Source organism: Pipra filicauda, unplaced genomic scaffold (assembly GCF_003945595.2).
Source record: "Pipra filicauda isolate LSUMZ 115617 unplaced genomic scaffold, ASM394559v2 scaffold50_size3627746_pilon, whole genome shotgun sequence".
NCBI classification, from domain to species: Eukaryota; Metazoa; Chordata; class Aves; order Passeriformes; family Pipridae; genus Pipra; species Pipra filicauda.
The window spans coordinates 2,474,819-2,498,938 of record NW_024104654.1 but is presented as its reverse complement, the minus strand read 5'-3'; the positions used below and the strand labels follow the sequence as shown (position 1 = coordinate 2,498,938).

At 40.3% G+C, this 24,120-nt stretch overlaps 1 protein-coding gene across 2 annotated transcripts in view; it reads right to left on the bottom strand.

The window, feature by feature from the left end:
• FLT1 (fms related receptor tyrosine kinase 1) overlaps positions 1–24,120 on the bottom strand; it is a 111,317-nt gene that overhangs the window by 35,860 nt on the left and 51,337 nt on the right. For both annotated transcript variants that reach the window (XM_027727193.2, XM_039386867.1), the window contains exons 11-14: positions 21,833–21,947; positions 12,932–13,040; positions 5,270–5,560; positions 389–535 (exon numbers count right to left, since the gene is read on the bottom strand). In XM_027727193.2, the coding sequence (XP_027582994.1) occupies positions 389–535; positions 5,270–5,560; positions 12,932–13,040; positions 21,833–21,947 (662 nt within the window). The remainder of the gene's footprint in view (positions 1–388; positions 536–5,269; positions 5,561–12,931; positions 13,041–21,832; positions 21,948–24,120) is intronic.

Genomic DNA, 24,120 nt, shown 5'->3' with positions numbered 1-24,120 from the left:
CCCCTGGTACTCCCATACACAACACAATACAAACAGATTGGTTTTCTCTTGCTTAGCTATCTTCTGGCCAAAACACCCTATCCTTAGGCTCCCTCTATAGTAAATGGAGGGAAGTAGCTTTCTCTGGAGATGACTCTTATAAGATGAAAACTTTTTTCCACTGACTCAATAGAGACTTGTTGTGTCTAGACCTCCAACCTGGCTCAGGTTTTGGACTGAGACAGAACAATCTGGAGCACCTGTGTTGCTGCCTCCCTGCCTGGAATACCTTGGCAATACTTCTTCCTTGTGTCTGGCTGCTGGTACCAATGACACTACAAATGACTACCTATGGCAGATGGGTTAATAAGCAGCCTGTCAGTGGTAGGTGAGTACACAGAGCTCTCACCTGGTTCTTGCTGTATTTCCTCATGGTTTTTAAACCAGGATATCTGGGGCTCAGGGATACCACGAACCTGGCACTCCAACATGGCAGATTTACTGGCGTTCACTGTCTGATCCGTAAGATGCCGCAGCAGGGCTGGTGCCTCTTGAGCTACAAGACAAAACAACACCTCTGTTTTACAATCTTGTAACTAGGGGCTTTTAATTATCTTCCCTACACTCATTTTACTGATGTTAGAGACTGCTATGGCTGTTCTACCAAGTTCATTGTTCACTGGTTTTATTTACTCTTCCACTTTGCTCAAGAGTGTTGGGTGTGTACAGAGAACTCCCATTACTCAGCAGTAGCAGCTTATGATGACCAGTGGAGACCCAAGGATGACATTGTTCAAGAGATTTTCTCAGTTCCATGACCTACCATGTTTGTTTTTATCAAAAGTAATGAGTTCCTATGAAAGCTCAGTTTTTCACCATCAGAAGAAACAAACTGTGAACCAAAGATTTTAACAATTATCAGGACAACCTTGTAGCAGAGTATCTCAGTGTTGCTAATGGCACCATACAGATCTGTACACCATAATATCCATGAATGTGACTTTTATAATTTACTGAAAGAGTAGAGTTACAAATCATATTTGTTAAATTCAGTCAAAAACCAGAAACCGTAAGCACAAAAGCATTGTCCCAAAGTCTTCATAAATTCTTCCACTTTTGCGTTTCACATATTTGGCTGAATGCAACAAGGCCTGGCCAAACCACACCACAGCATTTGAGAAACACACTATAAACTTCATGTTAAAGTGTCCCTGAAAGAAGCAAAGTAATCTCATCATAATTTCAACACTTTGCCACTCCTTCCCTCATCTCATACAGAGATAGAGGCAGTTCTGACAAAGGTCAAGATATTTGTGCACATTATATGGCAACATTTTTCATTCACATTTTCAACTCTCATTAAATTCTTTTTGGTATTTTGGTCCATTGAAAGCAGCGACAGAGAATTCAAGGAGCTCCTGAGCAGTGTCGCAGATGCAGATGCTCTGCAGATTCCCTCAAATTCCATGATTGCTTGCAACCTTTCCCTTCAAAGACACTGACAGGATCAGCAGTTTCTAACATAGTAAGACACACATTCCAAATATGAAACAAAACAAAGTAGAAACCAACTCCACAAATATTTTCTTTTAAACTGCAACAGATACCAATACACCAAGTTCAATATCAGCTGAATATCTGATATTCTGTGTTTGGAAGATTATTCTCTATCCTTACAGAAAAACTAAGCATCAGACATTTCCATCTTCATAATGATTCTGTTACCAGCTGTGAATAAAAACTCTCTAGAAACCTTAAGCACCTGTGTACCACCAGCTTATGCAGTGTGCATGAGCCCCACAGCACTAAAAACACTTTTAAAGTAGGCTATCTTTGCTCCTTGAAACTAACTCCAGCATAGTCATGACCATAAAATGACCAGTTTGTGCTTTTCTGAGCTGCAAGCCAGTTATTTCCATAGACATAGCTGTTTATTGTTTACAGCATAGTAGACAATCTGTTCTCTCTTCCCAAACAGTATTGTTTATGAGAGACGCTGTAAAGTAAATTCTTCATCACATACCTACACAATGACATAGTCAACTATATTTGACTTGCAGCCAAGAAGACTGCCCTCTTCTCATTGATAACTCGCCTCGATTTTTGCACTGTTCTCATTTTTCACACTATGAACAGGTACAGTCTGATGCATGTCCATGTACACATGCTGAGAAGAACTCAACAGTTCACATTTATCAGCAGTCCCTGATAGACACCCCATCCCAGACATCCAAAATGAAAGCAGACAAGATGACACAACAAAGGCAAATCACACGTTCTGTGAGTTGTGATTAATTTTAATTTGTTTATAGCCATACACTAAAGATGGGTTTTCATATTAAGAAAAGTTTTTTGCTTAAAACTTAAGTCATCATTCACACACTTTCGGTAATTTCTCTGCTGCAATCAGCTGACTTTTCAAGGACTTGGTCAACATGAGGATTATTCTCTTCTGTAAACCACCTGTTTTCTCCTGTTCATTTTTGCCTTGAAGCCAAGGGGAGCAGTTTCCAATGTCCTACTCTGCTCACTCCAAAGCCGAGGGGCTACCCTGGCCACCAGTATGCACAGCGCAGGGCTCAGCACCCAGGGCAGCCCCCTGGACTTGACTCCAGTCTTCATGCTTGCCCACAAATGCTGCCTTGTTGGGCCAAGCTCTGCTCTCAGTTACTCCAAGGAACTTCATTGTAGGCAGAATTTGGCCCAGGGGAGTGGCAGGGGGGTTACAGAGGGGAGAAGGGGACGCTGATGTCAAAGTACTCATCTGACCTGGAGTGGTAGAGTGGGCAAATTTGCATTTCCAAAAGCAAACAAAGGGGGAAAAAAAATCACAATTTGTTAATTTTGGGGTTTATATTTGTATGCCATCAATTTTTGCCCTTTGTTATGATTATGTTGTCTGTTCACTTATTTTTATTAATCAGTACAAAAATATAAATACAAGCTTTATTTTTGACACTTAAAAAGAAGAAATATAATTCACACCTTTCTCCCTAAATAATATATTACTCAGCAAAAGGCAGAGAAAGTCCCCAGACCCATGAGATTCTCCAGTCACCTGAGGACATCAAAAGTGACATCAGTAGTTTTTATCTGGCCACCAAGAACTGCTTTTCTCAAATGTTTCCTGTGAGCATTCTCTGAGCCTTCCAACACGGACAGCCATATTGGGATGTTATGACATCCTTACACAGCGTGGCCCTCTAAGTGCTGGTTGAGACTAGGCTAGTGGGATATCCACTCAGCAGTGATATACATCATTGCAATTCACAACAATTTCACAGAACAGTCTAATCAACATATCTCTTTTTTTTTTTTTGACCCAAATTTATATTGCCTGGCAACTGATTGCTACAAGTCATCATGCTCTGGCTCCCAAGGCCATGGAAAATTCATAATGTCCTGTCATCACCACCCACCTTGCCATCAAACATCTTCCCACAAAATACCCCAGGAAAAAGGGGGATTCTGTATTGTAATTCTTCTGAAGACTTGCAAATGCTAAAGAGTGCGCTTGCTCCATATTTAAGCAGTCACCAACGACTTCACTTGCTTTTTAGGCATGTTCTAGGAAAAAAGAGAGCCTGATCCCTTTGCAAGAGCACATTGTTTCTGGAAGCCATCACACTAATAATGAACAAAAGAGTTACTGTATAGAAGCAGGCTATAGGTGCCATTTCAAGATATAAATGATTATTCTTTTCTTTACTCTGACAACTTCCAGGTTATCAATTGTTTTCTAAGCATTTTAGGCTCCATGAAACTGGCATTATGGGGAAATGCTATTGTTTACCCTTTCACACTTGACAAAAGCAATTCCCACGTGAAAGGCAAGTTTAGCCGTGGGACACAGTCTCGATACCTAAAGGAGGAAATAGTTGGGTGAGTTCCCAAGCGCAACAAACTGTCATGTTGTCACCCTCTATTTTAAAAGCACAGCCACTTTGTTCCTTTTCTATTTTGGTCACTACGGTCTGTTTTGTTATGGCTTATGTAAATGCTATATAAATGATCGATCATAAATGTAACCAAAAATAAAAAGCTATGTATTGTAAAAAAATAAAGTTATCAGATCTATTAAAAATAGCAACTTCTTCCTTTTACAGAATTTATAATACACAGAAACATCCCATAGTAAAATCATGACAATGGGGAAAAAAAGGGGAAACACTCACAAGGAATTCTTAAGTTGCCCTTAATTCTCCTTCAGAAGTTTGGCTGGTTCTTAATCCCCATAATAAATCCAATTGTCATTTGCATACCAAAAGAGTATTTTTAATGGCTTCAATTTTGAACTTGTATTTTAAGAAATGTATTAACTCACTGTGCCAGTTGAAACCTTGACAGTCGTGTTAGTGTAACATTCCTCATTTAATAAAATCATTACAACATTACAAATTCCTGAATCTTCAGGCCAGGAGCAACACTCAAAATTTTATCAGTAGTTTTTTACATTAGTGCAGAACTGACTTTAAAAATTGACCAACACAGCAACTGGAAGTCTACCTGGATTTATTTGGAGAAACATGGTTCATGTCTGTCAGTTTTAAAATCATCATTATTATAAATGATATGATAGGTCTGTGCATTATATCAACATTTTTATTTCTTCCCTGCATACTTCTTTTAGAAGATACTTTTAAGATTAATGTACTTTAGTGTAGAAAATAATTTCAAATAAATAAGCATTAGAACTTGCTCAGCAGGTAATATTTATAAGTCCATCAAGATCAGATTAAAATAAAAAATATATAGTCCAGTCAATCTCAAACTGAATTGTGCTCCTTCTGCACATTTAAGTTAGCTTATTAAATGTCCGTTGTTGACTGAAAACAGCAGTTTTTAAAGTTAATCAGTTTATTCAGCTTTGACACTTTTGATGAGGCCGATATCAAAGCAGAAGAAAAGAGTGATCCAAAGTTTTCCTTATTGCTCAGTAGGAGACAGCAAGAATAAAAATAACGACATGTAAAATGTAGCACGGGGCATCTTCCAAACCCCAGCTTCCACGTGCCTTGTCAAAGCAGAAAACACCCGTCTGAACTCAACTGGAAGCTCACGCATTAGGTTTTTGTTTGCTATTCCTCCTATATCCAAACCTTGGGGGAATGAGCACCACCTCAGGGCTTGAAAGGTAGCAACAGTAATAAGAAATCAAGATGATATGAGACACCTCTTACTGTTTAATGAGTCCTTTAATGTTTTACATTGCTTTGTGTTGTACAATCATTCCTTGTGCTTTTATATTTGAGGATCCGAGAGTAAACAGCCTTTTTGTTGCAGTGCTCACCTCTGATTGTAACGTCTTTCTTTTGAAGCACTTCTTTCCCCGTGTATATGTTCCTTGCTCTGCAGGCATAGGTGCCTGAGTGTGCCAGGGAAACGTTTTTGATGGTCAGAGTGAGGGTGGTGGAATACTCCTTGTTGTGAGACCTTTTTGCTTTTGTTTGATTGTTGACTGTCCTCGGTAAAATCCAAGCAATGTCTTTGTACAGGAATTTGTTGGCTGAACAGGACAATACCAAATTCTCTCCTTCAATGGGCATTTTTTCCAAACTAATATGGAATCCGCTTGGTACATCTGTCAAAAATCAAGAACACTTTTCAGTTTATATGAAGCGAATGAGACAAAATTAACACTGCATATATTTTCCCCTTTTTCGGGAAGTCTTTGAAACAATCAATGTCATTTTCTTCCTCCTCAAGTCTGTAATCTTTCCTTTCATATGCTAGGCTCCAGCTATTCTTATAATTTGTCTTGGAGCTATGAGACACTTGGGCACGGACATCAGTTCGTGTAAACTGAAGTTGCTCTTGGAAGTAATGAGTTTGTATAAATGTTATGCCAAGTTAAGACAGACTGGGGCAAGCTACCAAAAGCAGAATTGTTTAAAGACAGCACAGTGGGACTCTGAAAAAGGAGGGAAATTCTGATCACAGCTCCAGCTTATGAACTGCATAAGAGAAAATGAATCTCAAGAGGGCAGTATGAAAGTATCGAATTTCATCATGCTTGGTTACATTGTTTTCATATTATTCATAACTATTCAGATAAAGTGTGTCTATTTCTTAAAAATGCTTCAAGTTCTGAGAAATTACTGAACCTGTGATCACATGCCTGAGATTTCCCTCGGAAATGAGGTATTTACCTTCCCCGCACTTAAAAGTGTGCCAGACACACAAGAGGAAAGCAGAAAGTACCCTCTGGCCTGAGTGGCCAGCTGCTTGTGGGCAGCACTAGGATGAAGATTACTTTGTTTAGGTGGCTTGGCATTAAACATAGGTGAAAAATATTTTCACCTGAGAGAAATCAAGGATCCATTTACTCAGTGTAAATATGGCTTAAGTTTACATCTCATAGCAGATAGTTCAGGCAGGAATAATTTAGCCAACAAGTGTGAAAAGTCATACTGGAAAAAGTATGTGGTTTATTGTAGTGCTACTTGCAGCTTCCTTCACCTGGTGAGTGGCACAGAGCTGCGGCTGTGTCAGCTGTCTCCCAGCTGCCTCCACCTGGGGCTCATCCCTCCAGCAAGGCAGTTACATCACTGACCTCAGGGAAAGTAAAGCAAGTTCCTGAGAGAAAGCACTTCCAAGTTTTACTCCTAGAATGCAAACTTTCTTGGCTTATTTGTAGCCAATATTCTGATAAAGTAATTTCCTTCTTCTCGGTCAAGTGACATCGACTTTGGCCATTTTCAATTGTTCTTTCACAACTAATTGCTACGGCACTTGGCTGTAAACTTGACTTGAAATCCCAAGAATGGCTTATTCTTTCATAAGGGAGAATTATGCCTTCTTTTATTGTTTCTTAGAGTGTGAACAGCTCAATGCTGACTTTCAATCAGCTCCATTCTTACAGATGTCGCTTTGGGTTTAATGTCACTTCAGTAAAATGTAGATCTCAAGTGAATAATATCCCACGCATTCTTTCACTAACCTCTTTCATTGATTCACCAATCCATCAGAAAGCTTGTCCCTAAATCCCCACATCACAAACTGAGCTGCCTTGCCTCCCAGGGGGACCACGAACATGACCTGCTCACTGCTGCCGTTTAAAGTTCTGCCTATTGAAAGCATCAGTTGCTCCCCATAATGTCCTCTTTTCCACACTTAGCCCTGAGTTTACACAGGGTAAGTGAGCTCCTGATAGTCCTGGATTGAAATTTCTTCTGACTGTAGATGCCTTCCAGGGAGAGACCTGATTTCTGATGGTTGAACTCATCATGCTCTTGCAGTGGGAGTAAAGTGTGTGCCTGTCATCAGCTGGAGTTCGGGTGTGTAGTCTGAAGATCAATCAAATGGAGGCACTGGAACTAAAATATTGGATTGGGTATTAAAGCCTGTTGTTTGACTTGTTCCACTCACATTTCATTGGGATCCCCTTTTTTCTCTCTCCAGCAAACAAAGCTTTAAGAAAAACTTCAAATTTTGTGAACTCATCTATGACTGACTATCATCAGGATCCTTTTTGATATGTTAGAGCACATGGTACCAGATTCTAATCTCAAGAATATGTTGACTGGAAGTGCTGCTAAGATGAAGCATTTCCATACATGGGGTACATCATATTTAGCCTTAGCTACTTGAATATAGTTGTTTTGTATATGGGCAAAAGTTTACAGCCCATGGAGTGACACAAGTTCCTCCAGAGGGCAATGCAAACCACCACTCCAGGATGAGTCAAATTCCAGAGATCCTGGTCCCTCACAGTTAATTATGAAGAGACCCTACATGACCAGCTTAGGCTTAGATATCTAACTTTGAGACTTAAATTAGATGAAGTGAATCCTATAGTTAATTTTGTTAAAAAGCATTCAATTCAGATACACTTAAAACCAACCAAGGGGCCAACATTTTGAATATAGGTAAGTATTTGGAAGAAAGAAATTACTGTGTCTTACTCACAGTACATCTCAAATTGTTCTGATGTGCGTTGGGAAAGCCAGAGTATTGGTTAGAAATACTAGTGATTTTTGCTTTTGAAGATGCCAGTACTCAGTAAAAGCTAAGAAGAGCAAAGCAAAACTCTTAAGATGAAATTAAAGATCCCTGGGGACTGAGGGAAATGGACTATTTTTAACCTAAAAGGATAGCGTGCCAACAGAATAATATAGTTACAACTACTTTCACGTTGTCAGGTCTGGAGCTCTTCCTCAACGTGTCTTCTGTGAAGAAAGTCTATTTTCTGAACAAATCCAGGGACAAAAGCAAAATGCACAGGATTCCAAGAGAATCATTTGTTTAAAGGCTACGAGCCCCCTAATATATGACACCTCTCACCAATTGTTACAGGCTCAGGCTTGCTAAATAACGTGGCTGGGAATAATGTAAAAGGGTTTTATTTACTTTAGTGATTTGAAGCTTCCTGTGGAAATAGCTCCCAGGTTTCCTGATGGAAGATTTTGTTTATCTTTGCCAAGTACCATCAGGAATCTCAAAATAAAATGCGCTTAGTGTCATCGGGAAACCAGGAAGATAAGGCAGGGCTGTTCCTGTTTCACCCTCTGTAATTGCAAACACACCCATGGGCCTGCTGTGTGCCAGCAAAACAGCCCAAAATGTAGGGAAAGGGGCAGGCTGGAGGAAAGGGGGCTACCACAAATAAATTTGGTGGGGCAGAGGTGTTGTTACAGAGACTGTTTCCATATCAGTAAGCAGGAGAACTTTCAGAAAACACCTTTCTACATTGCTTTTATATAAGGTTCACATCTACTTTTGAATTTTGAATAAGGATTTGCCTTTAGAAGTAAGTCAGTGATCACACCCCAGAAATACCCTCTGATTAATAGAAGCCATAGGAAAGCTACTCAAAAGCCCATGGACTTCATGTCACACACCCTCAGGCACAGTATATAAAATTATATCACTTTCAAACCTCCCAGAGAAAGACACGCAAGTTGCACTTGAAGCCCAGAAATAATGAGATTTACAGTAACCTAAGAAAGGACTTGTTCTTCCCAAGTTCTCTCTGCTAGCACTTATTTCCTCATGTTCACTGTTCCCTGAAGGAGTGGAACATGTCAACTCCGAACTAGGGCTGCTGGGACAGGTTTGGCCTTCCCGCCACCTTCCTAGTTTTTTCCGTCTACAGTAAAGAGACTCCTCACACCAGTATAGCCACTGGAGTGCATGCATTTTCTCATCCCCAGGAGAAGGCCTGAAGGAGACTGCCTCCAAGGAAAGGGATTCTTCCTGTTAAGAACAGGCTTTGCCTCCATCTGCTCTTTGGAGTAATTTCTGGCTTGTCCCTTTTACAGAGGACAGCAGCATCTTTTCCTACAAGGGTTCATCCTCTCCTGCTTAGACATGTCTCTTACTTTTAGACACTTTTGTGTGGTTCAGGCTGACTTCATATGGCACCAGCAGACTCAACAGCATAAGACAAATTAGCTCTAAACTGTCACACAAGCCCTGAAGTATTGGTTTCGGACTCATCAGAAGGAAATACTTTGCAGTGTCCTGTTCACATCCATCAGCATTTAAGGCTCTTGGGTTTTTACTCCCTCAGTGTGTTTTTGAGCAAATTCTGGACATGTTTGTTTCTTGATGTGAAACACAGGCTCTACCCAGCCATGGCAGTTTGGTCTCAGCCTGATGGAGGATATTATGATGAGCCTAACTGGATTTTTGTAAGGACAACACAGCAGTATTGTTTATACTGCTTTCAGTCAATGGAAGTGAGTGTCAGTAGATGATCAGGACTTTCCATGACACACAACTGAAGTGCTCAGCTCCAGGAACATAAAGGACAAATTCATTTCGACTTCACCACCATATAAAGAATGTTTGCCTCCCGTCAAGATACTAAGAATTTCCAAGCCATAATAAAGCTGCCAATAAAGCTGCCACTCCTCTTTCCGGACACTAGCCAATATAAGATCTTCAAAGGAAGTCACAATTTTCTGCATTTTCTCGTGCAAGCTTTGGTATCAAGGAGAAGGATTTCCTTCTCTCCTTGGTTAAGATCTAAGAATGTGAGATCTAAGTAGGGAAATTAACTCCTTCATGTCAATTCACTAACATACCTGAAACCACCATCAAAACTTTGAAAGGGAGATTTGGATACAGCGAATGTGGCCCATCAAAATACAGTTTCATTTGGTTTCAGGATGTCCCATACGACCTCTTGAAAACTGAAGAGTAAGAGTTAGAGAAGGCCAAATTCAGCATCTTTGCACATTAAAAGAGGAACAGTCTCAGCGAATGACTCTCAGTGACTGCTCCATGTTACATGCGAAGTACCCACACAAAGATGAGAATACAGCACAGTTGGCACAACAATTTGTGGAGACTTATGTATTGTTTAGCTTTCTGTCTGAACAGACACAATGAGAGGATAGGGACAAAAGCAAAACTGTGATTTGAGAGTGGGGACAACAGTCAAGGTGGCAAATGGTCTTGTCACACTCATTAGTAGAACATGGAGACATTTTTCTTGTCTCTGTCCTTTACCAAACAACCTACCTATATGTCACTTATCTGTTTATACTTGTCATGGTTCTTACAAAATTTCTATATTTATAGATAACTGGCACTTTCTAAATACAAAAGTGTATTATGATATGGAGCTTTAACAGCTGTAGACACCCACAAACAAAGTCTGTCAGGTGAAACTGTCCCAGCAGCACAACAGTGGATACTCTAAAAAGAAGTGACAAGTGCTCATAGTAGGTGACTCTGTTTAAGGACACTAAGGCGCCCATCTGCTGGCCTGACAGGGAATTATGCTGCCTTCTGGGAGGTAAGGTCTGAGATGTTGCTGAGAGGGTGCTACAACTTGTCAAGAGCAGACTACTATTCATTCTACTCTTTTGTGTGCTCATGAGTGATACTGCAAGCTAGAATCTGGGCAGACTCAAGGAAAACTATGAAGTCCTGGAGGTGCCAGTGAAAAGTATTGATGCCCAAGCTATCTTTTATTTCACATTACCAATTAGAAGAAAGGGTGCTCTCCTGGAAGTTCAAAACCACTTCATCTAAGTCAACAGATCCACACGGCTGGGAGCAGTTCTGTGGAAAGGGACCTCGAGTGGACAATAAGCTCAACATGAGCGAAGAGGGTGTTGCTGTGTCAAAAAAAGTCAACAGGCTGCTGGGTTGCATCAACAAGGGCATCACCAGCAGAGATAAAGAAATCATTATACTCTCCCCAGCACTTGTAAGGCCATACCCAGAATACTGTGTTCGGTTTTGGTCCCCTATATACAAAAAAAGATGCGGACAGTCTGGAGAGGGTCCAGAGAGGTGCCACAAAGATGATGATCAAAGGACTGGGAAGCCTGCCTTATGAGGAGAGGCTGAGAGAACAGGGTTTGTTCAGCCTTGAGAAAAGAAAGCTTAGTGGAGACCTTATCACCATGTTCCAGTATTTAAAGAGTGACTACAAAGAAGATGGAGACTCCCTTTTTACAAGGAGACACATTGAAAAGGTGAGGCTTAATGGCTATGAGTTACTCTTAGGGAGATTCTGTTTGGACACGAGAAGAAATTTTTCATAGTAAGGACAATCAGTCATTGCAATAATCTCCCCAGGGAAGTGGTGGATTTCCCAATCTTGGACACTTCTAAAATATGTCTGAACAGGATGCTGTGATTTTACCAAGAAAGGTTACACCAGATGATCCTTGAGTTCTCTTCCAACCTGGTATTCTATGATTCTATTATGTCAGTCAGAATATTTAAAAAATATAAATTTTGGTCCGTGAAATTGGGAGGGAGGACATTTTTTGAAGTAGCTTTTTTTTAACCAAATCTAGTGAGTGTGTGTCTCCTCTCTTTTGATATCTCTCAGAATAGAAATAGAATGAGTTTCACTAAAATCACTCATCAGAATGATAAGCAAGAGAACGACAACATAAAATCAGATAAAAGAAAGCAAAAATTAAAAGGGATGCATTAAAATTATTTTCCCCTTTGGGCTTTAAGATTATGATTTTGAGATTAAAGTATCTAAATATTTTAACCTTTTTGCCTTTTCTCATATTTTCAAATTAATTATCTTTCTTTGTGATCTACCCCGAAAATTGCTAACAGCCCAAGTACTCTATGAACTACCCCTTAATAAACAAAACAAAAATAAAATCCTTCAACAGAAAACAAATCATTTGTAATGGCATGCGCAGACTTTACATTGCTAAATCATGCAGTAATTATTCCCAAAACTCACCATGTTTTTTTTTTCAATAATTCCTGAAGTAACACATTTAATAAGTTGTTTGTGAACTTGAAAACATCTAAACATATCTCATAATGAAAAAATAACTAAAAGCATACTCATACGTGCAGTTAACATTATGAGAATTTTCAGTGCCATGGCCCAAATGACATCCAAGGTTGCCAGTCTCAGAAGAGGAAACAAAACTCTATAGTTTGTACTCTGACACTTTTCTGCCTACTAATTGCCACAGTCCCTGAGATCTGTGAGGGGTACCCCAGACTCCCCTTGTCTAGCACTCTGCCTGCAGACCCTGGAACTGTTCTAGGCACCATATTGTGAGACAACCTGGTGGGCAACAGGATGAGGCTGTAGAAACCATCAGTATCACACATGAAACTGGCTAACTGGTGTATAAAAATACAGTAAAATGTATGAAATGACTCTGCAGGAATGTATGAAATGTATGAAATGTATGAATGACTCTGCAGGAATGACTGCAGAGACTAGATGAACCAAACAGGGAATTACAGCTTGCTGCATTTGTAAGCAATTTGTCAAAGCAAAATATCTTCCTGGATATTTGATGGAGGAATGAGTCATTCTCCAATTTGGTGTCCTTCTTAGAAATCCAGACCAGCTGCTGTGCAAGCTACCTAAAGCACGGTGTGAGTTTACAAGTGTATACAGTACAACAATTCTCAAACCGTGGTATATTAAAAAGCCACAACATCCTAGCAGTTATAATCCTCGGACCAGGAAGCATCTTTGACCGTAAGGGGGACTAAATCTTACCTGTTACAATAAAGCTGACATTTCTTTCGGATTTTCCCACTTTATTGGATGCCATACAGCTGTAGATTCCAGAAGATTTGGCTTCAGCTACAACGAGAGTGCTAGCAGTCTGCAAAAGAAAGAAGAGGTTTAGTTCTCATTGGCTCAGCAACTCTGTTCCCTTCTGTGTTTTCTAAGTCACCACTGGCAGTCCCATGATCCACTCTTTCCATTTGTTCAGTGATGGGCACCTCGGGGGCTATTTAAAGGAGATGTCACCATATACAGTTTTGGAAAGTATAGAAGAATAACAGGAAACGAGCTCCTTGGGTGACCTTTACATTATCAGAGCCATCACAACCAAAAATCTTTGAATGTGTCTTTCAGATCGATTTATCTCTCGATGGTGATGTAACGGTAAGCTATAAAACATGAAGCATGACACAATGCGTTTCACCCGAGGAGATAAGCAGTCTGCAGTAGAAGAGCCAAACTGCAAAGGGAATAAGTGAGGCATGCCTCAGGCACTTGGATAATGCTGGGAAAAAACCCACAACATAGCTCCATTTGGAACTAAACTCTTTTGATTTCTCTTTCATTTTCCCACATATGTGTTAGGTGAGGAAGGACAGGGGCAAAACAGATGTGCTCTTTTGTACTATTTTCTCTTCTTGGACTTAATAATTCTATTATTAAATAATAATACGTCAGTTTTATTTACATTGTATTCTATCACCATCTTAAGAGGTCCATCACACTAAATATTTTCTCAGAGTTATGTGACTTGCAAGATAAGACCTTCAAAAGCCAGTGACCAGCAATGTCTAATGTGCCTTTATAAAAATAAAAACCACTGTAATAATAAGAGCTTTACCTTCAGGGTGATGGAAAGACACAATCTAATGGCTTAGGCACTAAGCAAAAGAGGAAAGTTATACAGAAAAAACTGAGGCGTCATTCTATTACGGAATTGAGACATGGGGCATGAACATGAAGCTCATCAGTGTAACATGTTCCCAGTTACAACGTGGTAGTTTAATCTTCTGTCATTCTGTCTCCATTTTACTTCTTCTGTAAAACACATTTTGGCTGGAGTTACAGGCAGAGCTGAGATGGTGACAAAAGGAAATTGTATGGCCACAGAATCCTGTTTGGAATTATTTGGCTTTTCTAAAAACCTTAAAATCAGTTTTGTGCAATTAATACATTCTTTTAAGTCTGCCTGATTGCTGGAGTTCAGAGACAAGCCCAAGAGGGTGAGTCAGTGATAAATAAGGACCAGTTATCTACATTTCTACATAAACACTGGCTGATTGTTTGCACTGCTTCTGTCTCTACTCGGAGACCTCATAGCCATCTCCAAACTCCTGGTGAACGCTTGATTAGTACAAATCTTCTGGCTTCCCAAATTCATTCTTTAGTAGAAAGAGTCTATTACTTTTCCTACTGCTCTAGCAAACACAGTGGAGTCAAGTCATTTGATTTTGGCTTATTTGTTTTAGAAGACTGCACTATGATAAATTCACTGCAAATGATGCTAACAGCACCGTTACCCTGCAAAGCTGTCTCAGTGGTCTGCTAACAAACTACATAACATTTCTAGCTAGAATTTTTCTAAACTACCTTTTTGGATGTTCTCTGAGATGAAAGAGGATCAGTAATACTAGGTACTTAATTACACACCTTAGAAAAAATCATCCTGTTTTGCTAAATTCAAGAGGCTGACCTCTACAAATTTCTAATTATAAAGGATGGGTCCAGCTCTGTCTATATTTTGTCATTCTCTTTGAATTTCTTCAGTTTTTAAACGTAATTTTGCAAAGTGTGGACACAGGGCCCAGCACCAGGATTCCTGCAGCTATTTTATTGACACTAACTCAGAACAGAAGGAAGTCCCATAATGACTACCACAGAAGGCTAATGTGGGTGGTTAAAAACTGTTTCTGCCATCCCAGACTTTTTCTGCTAGTCGATATTAACCCATAGCAACTTTGCCCAGGTAGCAACTGTGACCTAAAATACACAGTGAAGGAGAATGAATCTCTTGCTCTCTGACTCCAGGACACCTGTCTTTATCCTACTATACACAGAGGCAAAACATTTTTGAGCCTGAAAAATATATACCAACTATTCCTCCCACAATTACTCCAATGGTTTGAAAAATTTTTGGTAGTATCAGACTGTATTTTGCCCTTATATAACAAGGTATTCATTTTTAATGAAAAATTGTGCATTCAATCTTGAGATTTACTGCTGCAGCGGAATGCTATGTGATTATTACTTTTGTTACACTGAGGATGGTGCATACAGTTACGCTAAAGCATCAGGACTGCAGTTACTTACATACACGACATGCTTCTTGTGTATTAAATTGCCTGAGAGAACATTCATCAGCACTAAAATTCAGTTCTTTAAACTGTTAGCTTCTCCCCCAGCATTATTTTGGTTTTGACCAACTTGCACTGTCCCAAATACTTTTCTAGCATGGGCCAAGGATCACTTCCAACAGGCAACTTCCATGCAAGCGACGTCTTTTTGGAAGGCAAGGGAAATATATATTATGAACACAGGAGGCCTTAGTGCCAGAGAGCAGTCATTGATATGTTTACTTGACTAAGCAGGGAAAGCCATGGTGTCTAGGAAAAAGCAAGACTGACTTTGCAACAGAGCAGAATATTTTAGGGACAACACATCTCGACATAAACCTTTTAGCTTATAAATTAGTCTTAAGGATAAGATAACATCTCTCTAAATAGTTTGTGAGCCCTCCAGTGGTGCAGTCTGTGTTTTGCATTGAAGATGCCAGCTAAAACCCACCAGAGGAGCCTGGCATGTTGCTGTTTATTGAGCAACCATGACTGTTTGAGATCAGCTTGTGCAGCACGGTTCTGCTTTATAGCTATTGCAGCAAAAGATGAAAAAGTTCTCGCAACTTTGTATAATCTGGCTTCGCAACAGGGAGTTTCAGATCCTAGATTTGCAACCACGTTATATACAGAAAGACTGAATCTAGTTTGCCAGAACAGGCAAATTCCTCCTGGCATGCTCAGTATCTTGAGTATTATCTGTCCGCAACCCCCATTTACCACTCAGGTTTTGGTCCTTTATTCCTTCTTTCTACTCCCATCATATCAGCTGAAGCACTATGCTACAGGCTCATCTGAAAGGCGTGGGCTAGGGAAGTAAATCCCATATTGCTGCAGCTTTAGCTGGCAAATAGAAGAGCATAAAGCAGAAAACCTAAGAAATGAAAGAGGAATTTACAGATTTGTTTCACGTGGAAACTCATGAGGCAAAGACTGAGGGACAAAGACAGTGCAAAGCAACTGGCATGATCACTGTGTTGGAGCCAGGTTTGGCTGGTCTTTCCTTTGGATGGTCTGCTTCAATTTTTCTTTTTTCGGAGTAGCTGAGATATAGGATTAGCACTGCTTTAGCTGATGGCAGAGAAGCAAGAGGAGTTTTCAGAAAATGGTTGGCAACATGACTCCTGTGTGACTCCTAGAAGGCCTCTGCAGACACTGGCATAAACATGCTCTGCTCAGAGATTGCTGTCCTGACTTCCTGAAACAGTCCATATATTTTAAAAACAAAATACTGCCCTTTCAGCATAGAGCAGGTTAGCGCAAGTATGTAAATTATTTCTGATTCCCTGCTATTTATGCTTTTAAGAACATGTATTTGTTTTAAAAAATAAGAAAATAAATGAAAATATGCTCTCTTCAAGCCCTTGGATTTATCTTTGGCTAAAGGAATATTATTTAGGAAGACCCATATCTAAATATTGGTAGTGCAATGTTGGATTGGTCTGTTTGCGCCAAAGACATATGAACTATGTGCCTCACATGTTGGCAAGGAGCGTCAGTGCAAAACATCTGGACAACATGTTTCACCTTCAGGACCACCATCGAAGAAACACCAAAATATCTTCAACAGCAGGACATGAATATATGTAGGAGAGCACCTTCTGCCCCCCCAGGGTCAGACAGGAAAGTCACTGCAAGGTACTGCTCTGTAGCAAGCAGAGCTGCAGTTTCCCTCTGCATCCCGTGCTGTCCTCCCAGACCAAACACTGGCAAGGAATCACGCCACAGACAGCTACACCAGGGCACCTCCTGCTCTCCTCCCCAGGGCCAGGCATAGGGCAAGGCAGCACTTGATTCACACCTCCCTTTTGCACCAAGGCAGGCGATCAGTTTCAGGAGCTGGAGGGAGCTGCAGCTCAGCAGTAGCAGGCACCAAATTCTGCTGGTTTTAATCTCACCGAGGGCTTGGCTCCACTGGTACCTCGCAATGATCCGCTTGAAAGTGTTGACAGCGATTCTAGTAGCACTTAAGAAGGCTCCAGAGGAAGTTACAATGTGCTGAAGAGAGGCAAGCGACACTGGTGCTGCTATCTTTAGCCTGATTTCTGAGGAAGATCACACTGTCCGTATGTCCATCTGTCTACCAGCCTGTCCATCTGTCTGCCAGTATCCTCTCTTCCCCCACATGCTCAGTAATTTTTGAATCCATTGTCCAATTGCAACTAAAATTTACTGACAACTCAAAGCGCAGATATCTCATGCATTTCATGAAAAGCAGCTGCCGGGTAGAGGAGAAAGATCAAAATGTTGCTGTAGTGAGCTAAACAGCTTTCTCTTCTGCTTTGGGTTCCAGGTGGACAATCTGTATAGATGTACTGGCCAGACAGATGGCATGTATCAGGATTGAGAAGAGCCACAACATGTGCTTCCTCATTTCATCAGTAATGTGGGGATGTGGAAGAGAGGTAGACGTTTAGGGCTTGGCGTAGAAGATGCAGGAGAGATGGAACCATTCTATTTTGCATGGTCACACCTTATTAGTCATGTCTAGGAAGAACTGACTCTTCTGACTATCTAACACTCTGCCTCTATGTTGGGAGTTTAAATACTACCCTCAGTCAGGTTGACCCATTGTTGCCAGCCAAACCAGAGATGGACAAGGGTGAGTCTAGGTTTCATCTTACAGAATCATGTTACAGGGCCATTACTTTCCATTTTCCATGAAGTCAGGTGGCTTTGTCACTCACAAGGGATGGGGCCACTAAAAACCCCTGTCAGTAAGGTATTTATGCAGTGGAAAACAAAGCCATATATATGTGTGTGTGTGTGTGTGCGTATATATATGTACGCACACACACACATATATGCATGATAAACCACAACTTCATGCATTATTACCCTCTACACACAGTTCTTGAAGGCATATCCTGTGACACAGACACATGGTACCTGCTGTTGTCAGTGGGACCTCAATATTTGCTAACAGCAGAGGGGTGAGGCAGTCAACCCTCATTCTGTTCCATTTTGGTTTCTCAAGAATGTGATTCTATAGGTTATTTCCCCAAAACAAGGGGGTTTTGTCTCACTCCCTCCAACTTTTCCCTGTACTCAACTGCCCTCTTGTCTATTGTCTCCTTCCCTCAGATTTATCATCCTTTCTTCTTGAACCACGCTTTTTACTCTCCCTCATGTGAACTCGCCCTCTTAGTGCTTTTCTGCACATTCTCCATACCCAGGATCCTTGTCAACTTCTCCTGCAGCGCCCTGTCTCTTCTACCCCTGTACAAGGGGTAATGACTCCTGTCAAAGCTATTGATAAACCAGTGTGTGCCTGCACACACAGGAGGGAACATATGCCTGTATGTAAGCAGTGGTAACAATGAATGCACCAGCTTTTTTGTACCTTATAATTGCAGGTCATTCACAGATTGACATTTTAATGAACACAGCCCATGCAAAGAATAATAATCAGTATTAGCCCTCAGTTATATGTAGCAGTTAGCTTTAGCTGGGAACACTGAGAAGTGATGGGGTTTAGTAGCTGAATGACAGGAGAGTGTCTGTGACCTGTTTACATGATAAGACTAAGAATAGCGCAACTTTGTAGGAAATCACTGAAATGTCCAACAAAACAAGAATTAAAACTTTGGGTGGGGGAATCAAATCACTTCAAGTGTCGTATTATGATTAAGTATTATGGCTGATGTTACAAAGTTCTTCCATTATACCACTCGAGTTTCTCAATGTCCTTTTAGAGAGGCTTCAGCGGAAATGTTACTATAACACTGTTGTCACGGTTTCTCTGTCACCAGAAGAATAATATAGTGCAGGCTTCCTGCACTACTTTAACTGCACAGACACAGGGTTTGAGGTTTTTCTAACTTTAAAATATACTTGTGACGACCCTGATAACCACAGAGAAACAAAGAACTGACCACAGCAAAGAGCCAAACTGGAGGCACTCAGATGTTGCATGTAGAGAAAATGTGTGGAATTGGCACGAAGTCTTTAAGAAGGTGAAAACAGCTACCTTGATTGCTAAAGAAACCTTTTGATAATTCCTTTTTCATCTCTTCCCTTGGTTACAATAATCTCATCCTGTGACCACCCTAATTTCGCCTTTCATAGTAACCCAAGTGTGCAGCCTTTTTCAGGTTCTTCATCCATCTTCCTCCATTCTTCCACCACTTTGTCTCCTACATCTTTGTTGTTTCCACTGAGCTTTGAGATTGTTTCTACCATGCTTGCTGTGTGGGGATATGAAAGTGGGATAGACACTCTGTTTAGATTGCAGGGCACCATTAATGTGGAAGAGCCTCAGAGAGCTGTTCACAGTTGCTTGCAGTAGCAGAACTGCTCACAGCAGTCCATCAGAGCCAGACGCTTGTGATGACGTGCTGCATTCAGTGAGCTCAGTGCTATTAACAGCCTTACAATATTGCAGCAGATGTGGAAGGGTTCTGCTTGAACTGTGTCTCTCTGAATTTGCTCTGGGAGATTGAGAATGACCCTTGGGCTGCAAAGAGTGAAAAGTCATAGACTCCCACGAATTTAAGAAAATAATCCTGGATGCTCCAGAGCAGCTGTGTGTGCACAAATCATGCAACTCTCTGCTTGGCCAGGAACCTGGGCTTAGAGAGCATGTTCTGCTTTAAAAAGCAATCCAGCTGTGCTTGAAGAGCTATGGAAGAGCAGCAAAACCAGAGAAACTTAAGAAAAGCTGTGAAAAAGCTGAGTAAAGGGATTGTTTCACTGATGTCCCCCTTCCCATAAGGACCAGGAGGAATAAGGCAAAGCAAGGTAGAACTTTCTTAGTTGAACTAAAGAGTAAGAAGGCAAGGAATACCAAGGAGAACCAATAAGTTTCACAGCAAAACTTTCTGTGCAGAGACAATTCCTTGGTTCATTTCTGGGCACATTTTTCAAAAAGGGCTGTTTGCCAAAGACTTCAAACAAGCCCAGCATTTCTACTGCAAGGACCCATTATTAGCATCTTCCTCCAGGGAGGAATTTATTTGCTGTTGACTGGAAGTTGCTTTGACATTTCAGCCACTCCTCTCACACTGTCTCCAAAATACACGACACACAAGGAGAATGAGATCTGATCATTACACAGTTCCTTCTGCACCCTGTGAGCAGGTAGGACTTCACCCATAGCACGGCTATATGCCTTCTGGAAAATAACTGGTTCTTATCACCTTGTTCATCATTCCCCCTTTGGAATACACTGTGTCTTCCTGTGCTTGAAATGATTTCCCTTTCCTCCTTCAAATCCCTCCTTATGTCACATTTTTCATGTGCTTTCCTATGGTAGTCTACCCTAGGAAGCTGTTTGCTTCCATCTTTGCCTTGATCTTTAAGCACGTAGAGCTGGACAGCTAAATAGAGCAAATGCCTCGATGGGATCCAGCCCGTTCCCATGCGCTGGAATGGTGCCATGAACACCTGTGGTATTTTCTAAATAATATAACAGCAGGAGAAAATGAAGTCCCAGACCTGATTCTTGGCTGCACGTAAAACCCTATTTATTCTGCGGTGTGTGAAAGGGCCCTACCATGAGAATAATTACAGTTCATAAACATTTTCATGTGCAGAAGACTGAAGGCAGCCATCAAGGAAAAGAGACCTATAACCTCAGCACCCTTAGAATTACAAAAAGCATTTTGGTGGCCTTAAAAATGACCGGTCTAGAGAAAGACAGGCTTTAAAATTTATAATCTCTTCAGATATTACTGCCACAAACTAAACTAGCCTGTGAAAATAGGTGCTGTGACAGTGGCATGGCATTGTGCATCTTCATCTGAGCAGCTCCGTAGCACAGGCTAGCCAATCACACCAAATCAGTCTCATGTATAACCCAGGGAAGTGAAGTTGATCTAGGACATCCTTGATTTGAAGGCTTTAATTGATGGGCAATCCTCCTTAGCCCCTGGCAAGTTAATCTGATTGGCTTTCTCTCTCACATTAGACACCAACAGACGACAGGCCCACACGCCATTCAGAATTGTGTGCATCTCCCCATGGTCCATAAAGGAATGCTTCACTTAGACTAGACACTTAACATTTAGATGGTTAATATCACTGGGATGAATCCCACCTTGCTGTCTGACTGAGGTCTCTCTTAAACTTTGCTTCTGTAATCTGGATTCATTTGGTTCTTTAAATTTTTTATTCCAGAAAAGACTTGGTCATCTAATCATCTAGGACCACATCTGTGAATAAACTCTAATGAGAGTAAATTGTTAAATTCTCATAGGAAAAACAACATGAAATTGTACAATTGCACAACAGTAATCAAAGATGGCCTGGAACCCTGCCCTTGTGCTCCTGAGGTACCCCCAGATACTACAGACCATGTCTAAGAGAGCAGTTATAGTGAATCCCACTGATACACTCTCTTGGTATGTCACTTAATATGACTGCCTGCAGAAATAAATACATCTCTGCATCTCAGCAAATAAATACCAAGTATGAAAGTTATCTGCATGTATGCAGATTTTCAAATCAAAACAACATAAAAATACTGGTTTCCTCACTGTTACCTCGATAGCATCTTACAGTGCCTTTTCAACACATGCTCTCACACAGAAAGGTTATCTGCTCCTAGGAATCATACCTTATTTTTGCCCTCTATTACAGCCATTCGCTCAGTGATGCTCTGGATCCTGTTTCCTATGTTGCTGCCAGCTTTCACGATGAAAGATCCTTCAGTATAAAAGCAAAAGCCATGCCTGAAAACAACAAAAATTGAAATTTTATTGATTCAGTGATAGAAATTCAACACATAAGACAAAACAATTGTTCTCAAAACAGTGATAAGTCAGGGAAACCTCAGGTGCTGCAGTGACCAGGCAAGTATAGTTATTTTTCATTAAATCTTGAGGTTTGGAGCCTGATAACTGGATCCACTTCCCCAGCCCCTCCTTGAATATTAGTTCTCTGGAATCAGTGTTCGCATTTAACCCACTGTGGACCAGGAGGTCAGAATTTACAGTCAGAGCCTGAATACAGGGCTGTGCAAGACCAGCATCCTATTTCCAATGCTCCTGTTTTCGGACATCACCATGGTTCAGTGTTTTAGCCTTTAAGTCAAGACCCATTCCATAACGTATTGGATGCTGATTTATTATGTGCAGTTTCTTTTTGTTATAATGAGATATGATACTGCTAGTCATTTAGAAATATTTTCTTTAGTTCAGTTTACAAAATGGCAAAATATCAATACTGAGGCTTAATGATTACAAGACACAGTAAAAATGAGCATAATCTTGCAAATTAACAAAACAAAGTTAAACAAAACTAAATAGCAAGAGGATTTAAAAGATAATTTAACTAAGAAAAACAATCAAAGTCGTCTTAATGAATAGAAGTCCCAGAAAAAAATGTTTTTGTCTCATGCCACAAATCAGCTTGTAATCAAAACATTCAGGTGTGGTCATGGTAGAGCTAATTTGTTTCTCAAAGCCTACTTTGGTACACATGGAAATAAACATGATGGAATGCTTCTTAAATGTTGCCTGACCCTGTTCTTCTTTGAGAGTATCTAGTTTAGCTTTTCCTCCAAAATTAAGTTGTTGCTTGTTCAATTCCAGTTCTATTGTTAATTGTACCCTTCAGCTAGGTGAACCTCTTTCAGATTTCCTTTGATCTTCCACGGATTTGAAAGATAATGACTGTAGTATCTGTAATCAAACAGTTCTGACGTGTATAACAGTTGTTTGGAGAAATGAACTTTAATGCCCAGTGACTGGATAACAGAATGTGATGCAATCCTGACCAAAGAATGAGATTCATTTCCTTTCACCAACTGTGCACTTTGCTTAAACTTTGTGTTGTTTAGAATATCAATAGTATAATAACTTTACATGCTTGTTTTTAATTGTGCAGCTTTCTGTCAAACTGGCCAGTGTCTTAGCAGATATAACAGCTTAAAGAAATGATGACATGGAATCTGATTTGGGCTGCAGTATGTGATTGTCTGCCCCAATTTCACAATATGCATTGAGAGGATCAGTGTGTTGAAAAGGCCAAAAAAACCCAGGAGAAGGCCATGGAGATTCATGCATGGAAAGAGGGCAGGGAGCAATAGCATGGCAGAAAGGCCCTATCAACATTACTTTTTCTTTCAGACTCTGGTTTAAAAGCCAGCTTCTAATACATGAGTCTTGAGGCCAGGGTGGATGAAAGATAGCTGCATTAATAAAGACACTTGATGCATTCTAATGGGAAAATTTGGTTAAAAATTACTCAGAAAGGTAGATGTCATTTACTTTGCACATTTAATGCTCCAAGAAGTCTGGATCTGTAGCAAGACTAAAACACAGAAGACATGATAATTTAGCTAAGATGGTAACATTTCCATGCCATAGGAGATATCAGAACTCAGTTTGTGATGCCAGTACTGTAGGCACACAAACAGGCAGTATCAAAAACACATCCTTGCGACTGGATGCAATCTGTACAGGAAAATAGACACCCCAAAACCTCACTTGACTTATACTAAAAAGTACCTCCTTTATTTTTTTCCTTTCCCCACAGAATACATTTATGTTTCTTTGTTACAATGCTGAAATTTTGTACTCTTTACCATAAAAGTCTTTACAGAGACACATATTTTGGTAAAGGACAGAAAGAAGCACATGCATATTCAGAAGCTGCTTCTGTATCTCAGAAAAGCATCTCTGATTTCCTTTCTTGCAACTCTGTAGCCTCCAGACTTAGTTGCTATTATTATACTCTTCCTCATAATTCCTTAAAAAGACTGTATATATTTGGGTTGCAATGTCTTAGGGATGAGGACACTGTTACATCTTTGTTGATGCCTAGCACAATGAAGTGCTGATTATTCATTAATATCATAATACAAACCACCATCATAACTACAGTAACATCACAGTAACAAGA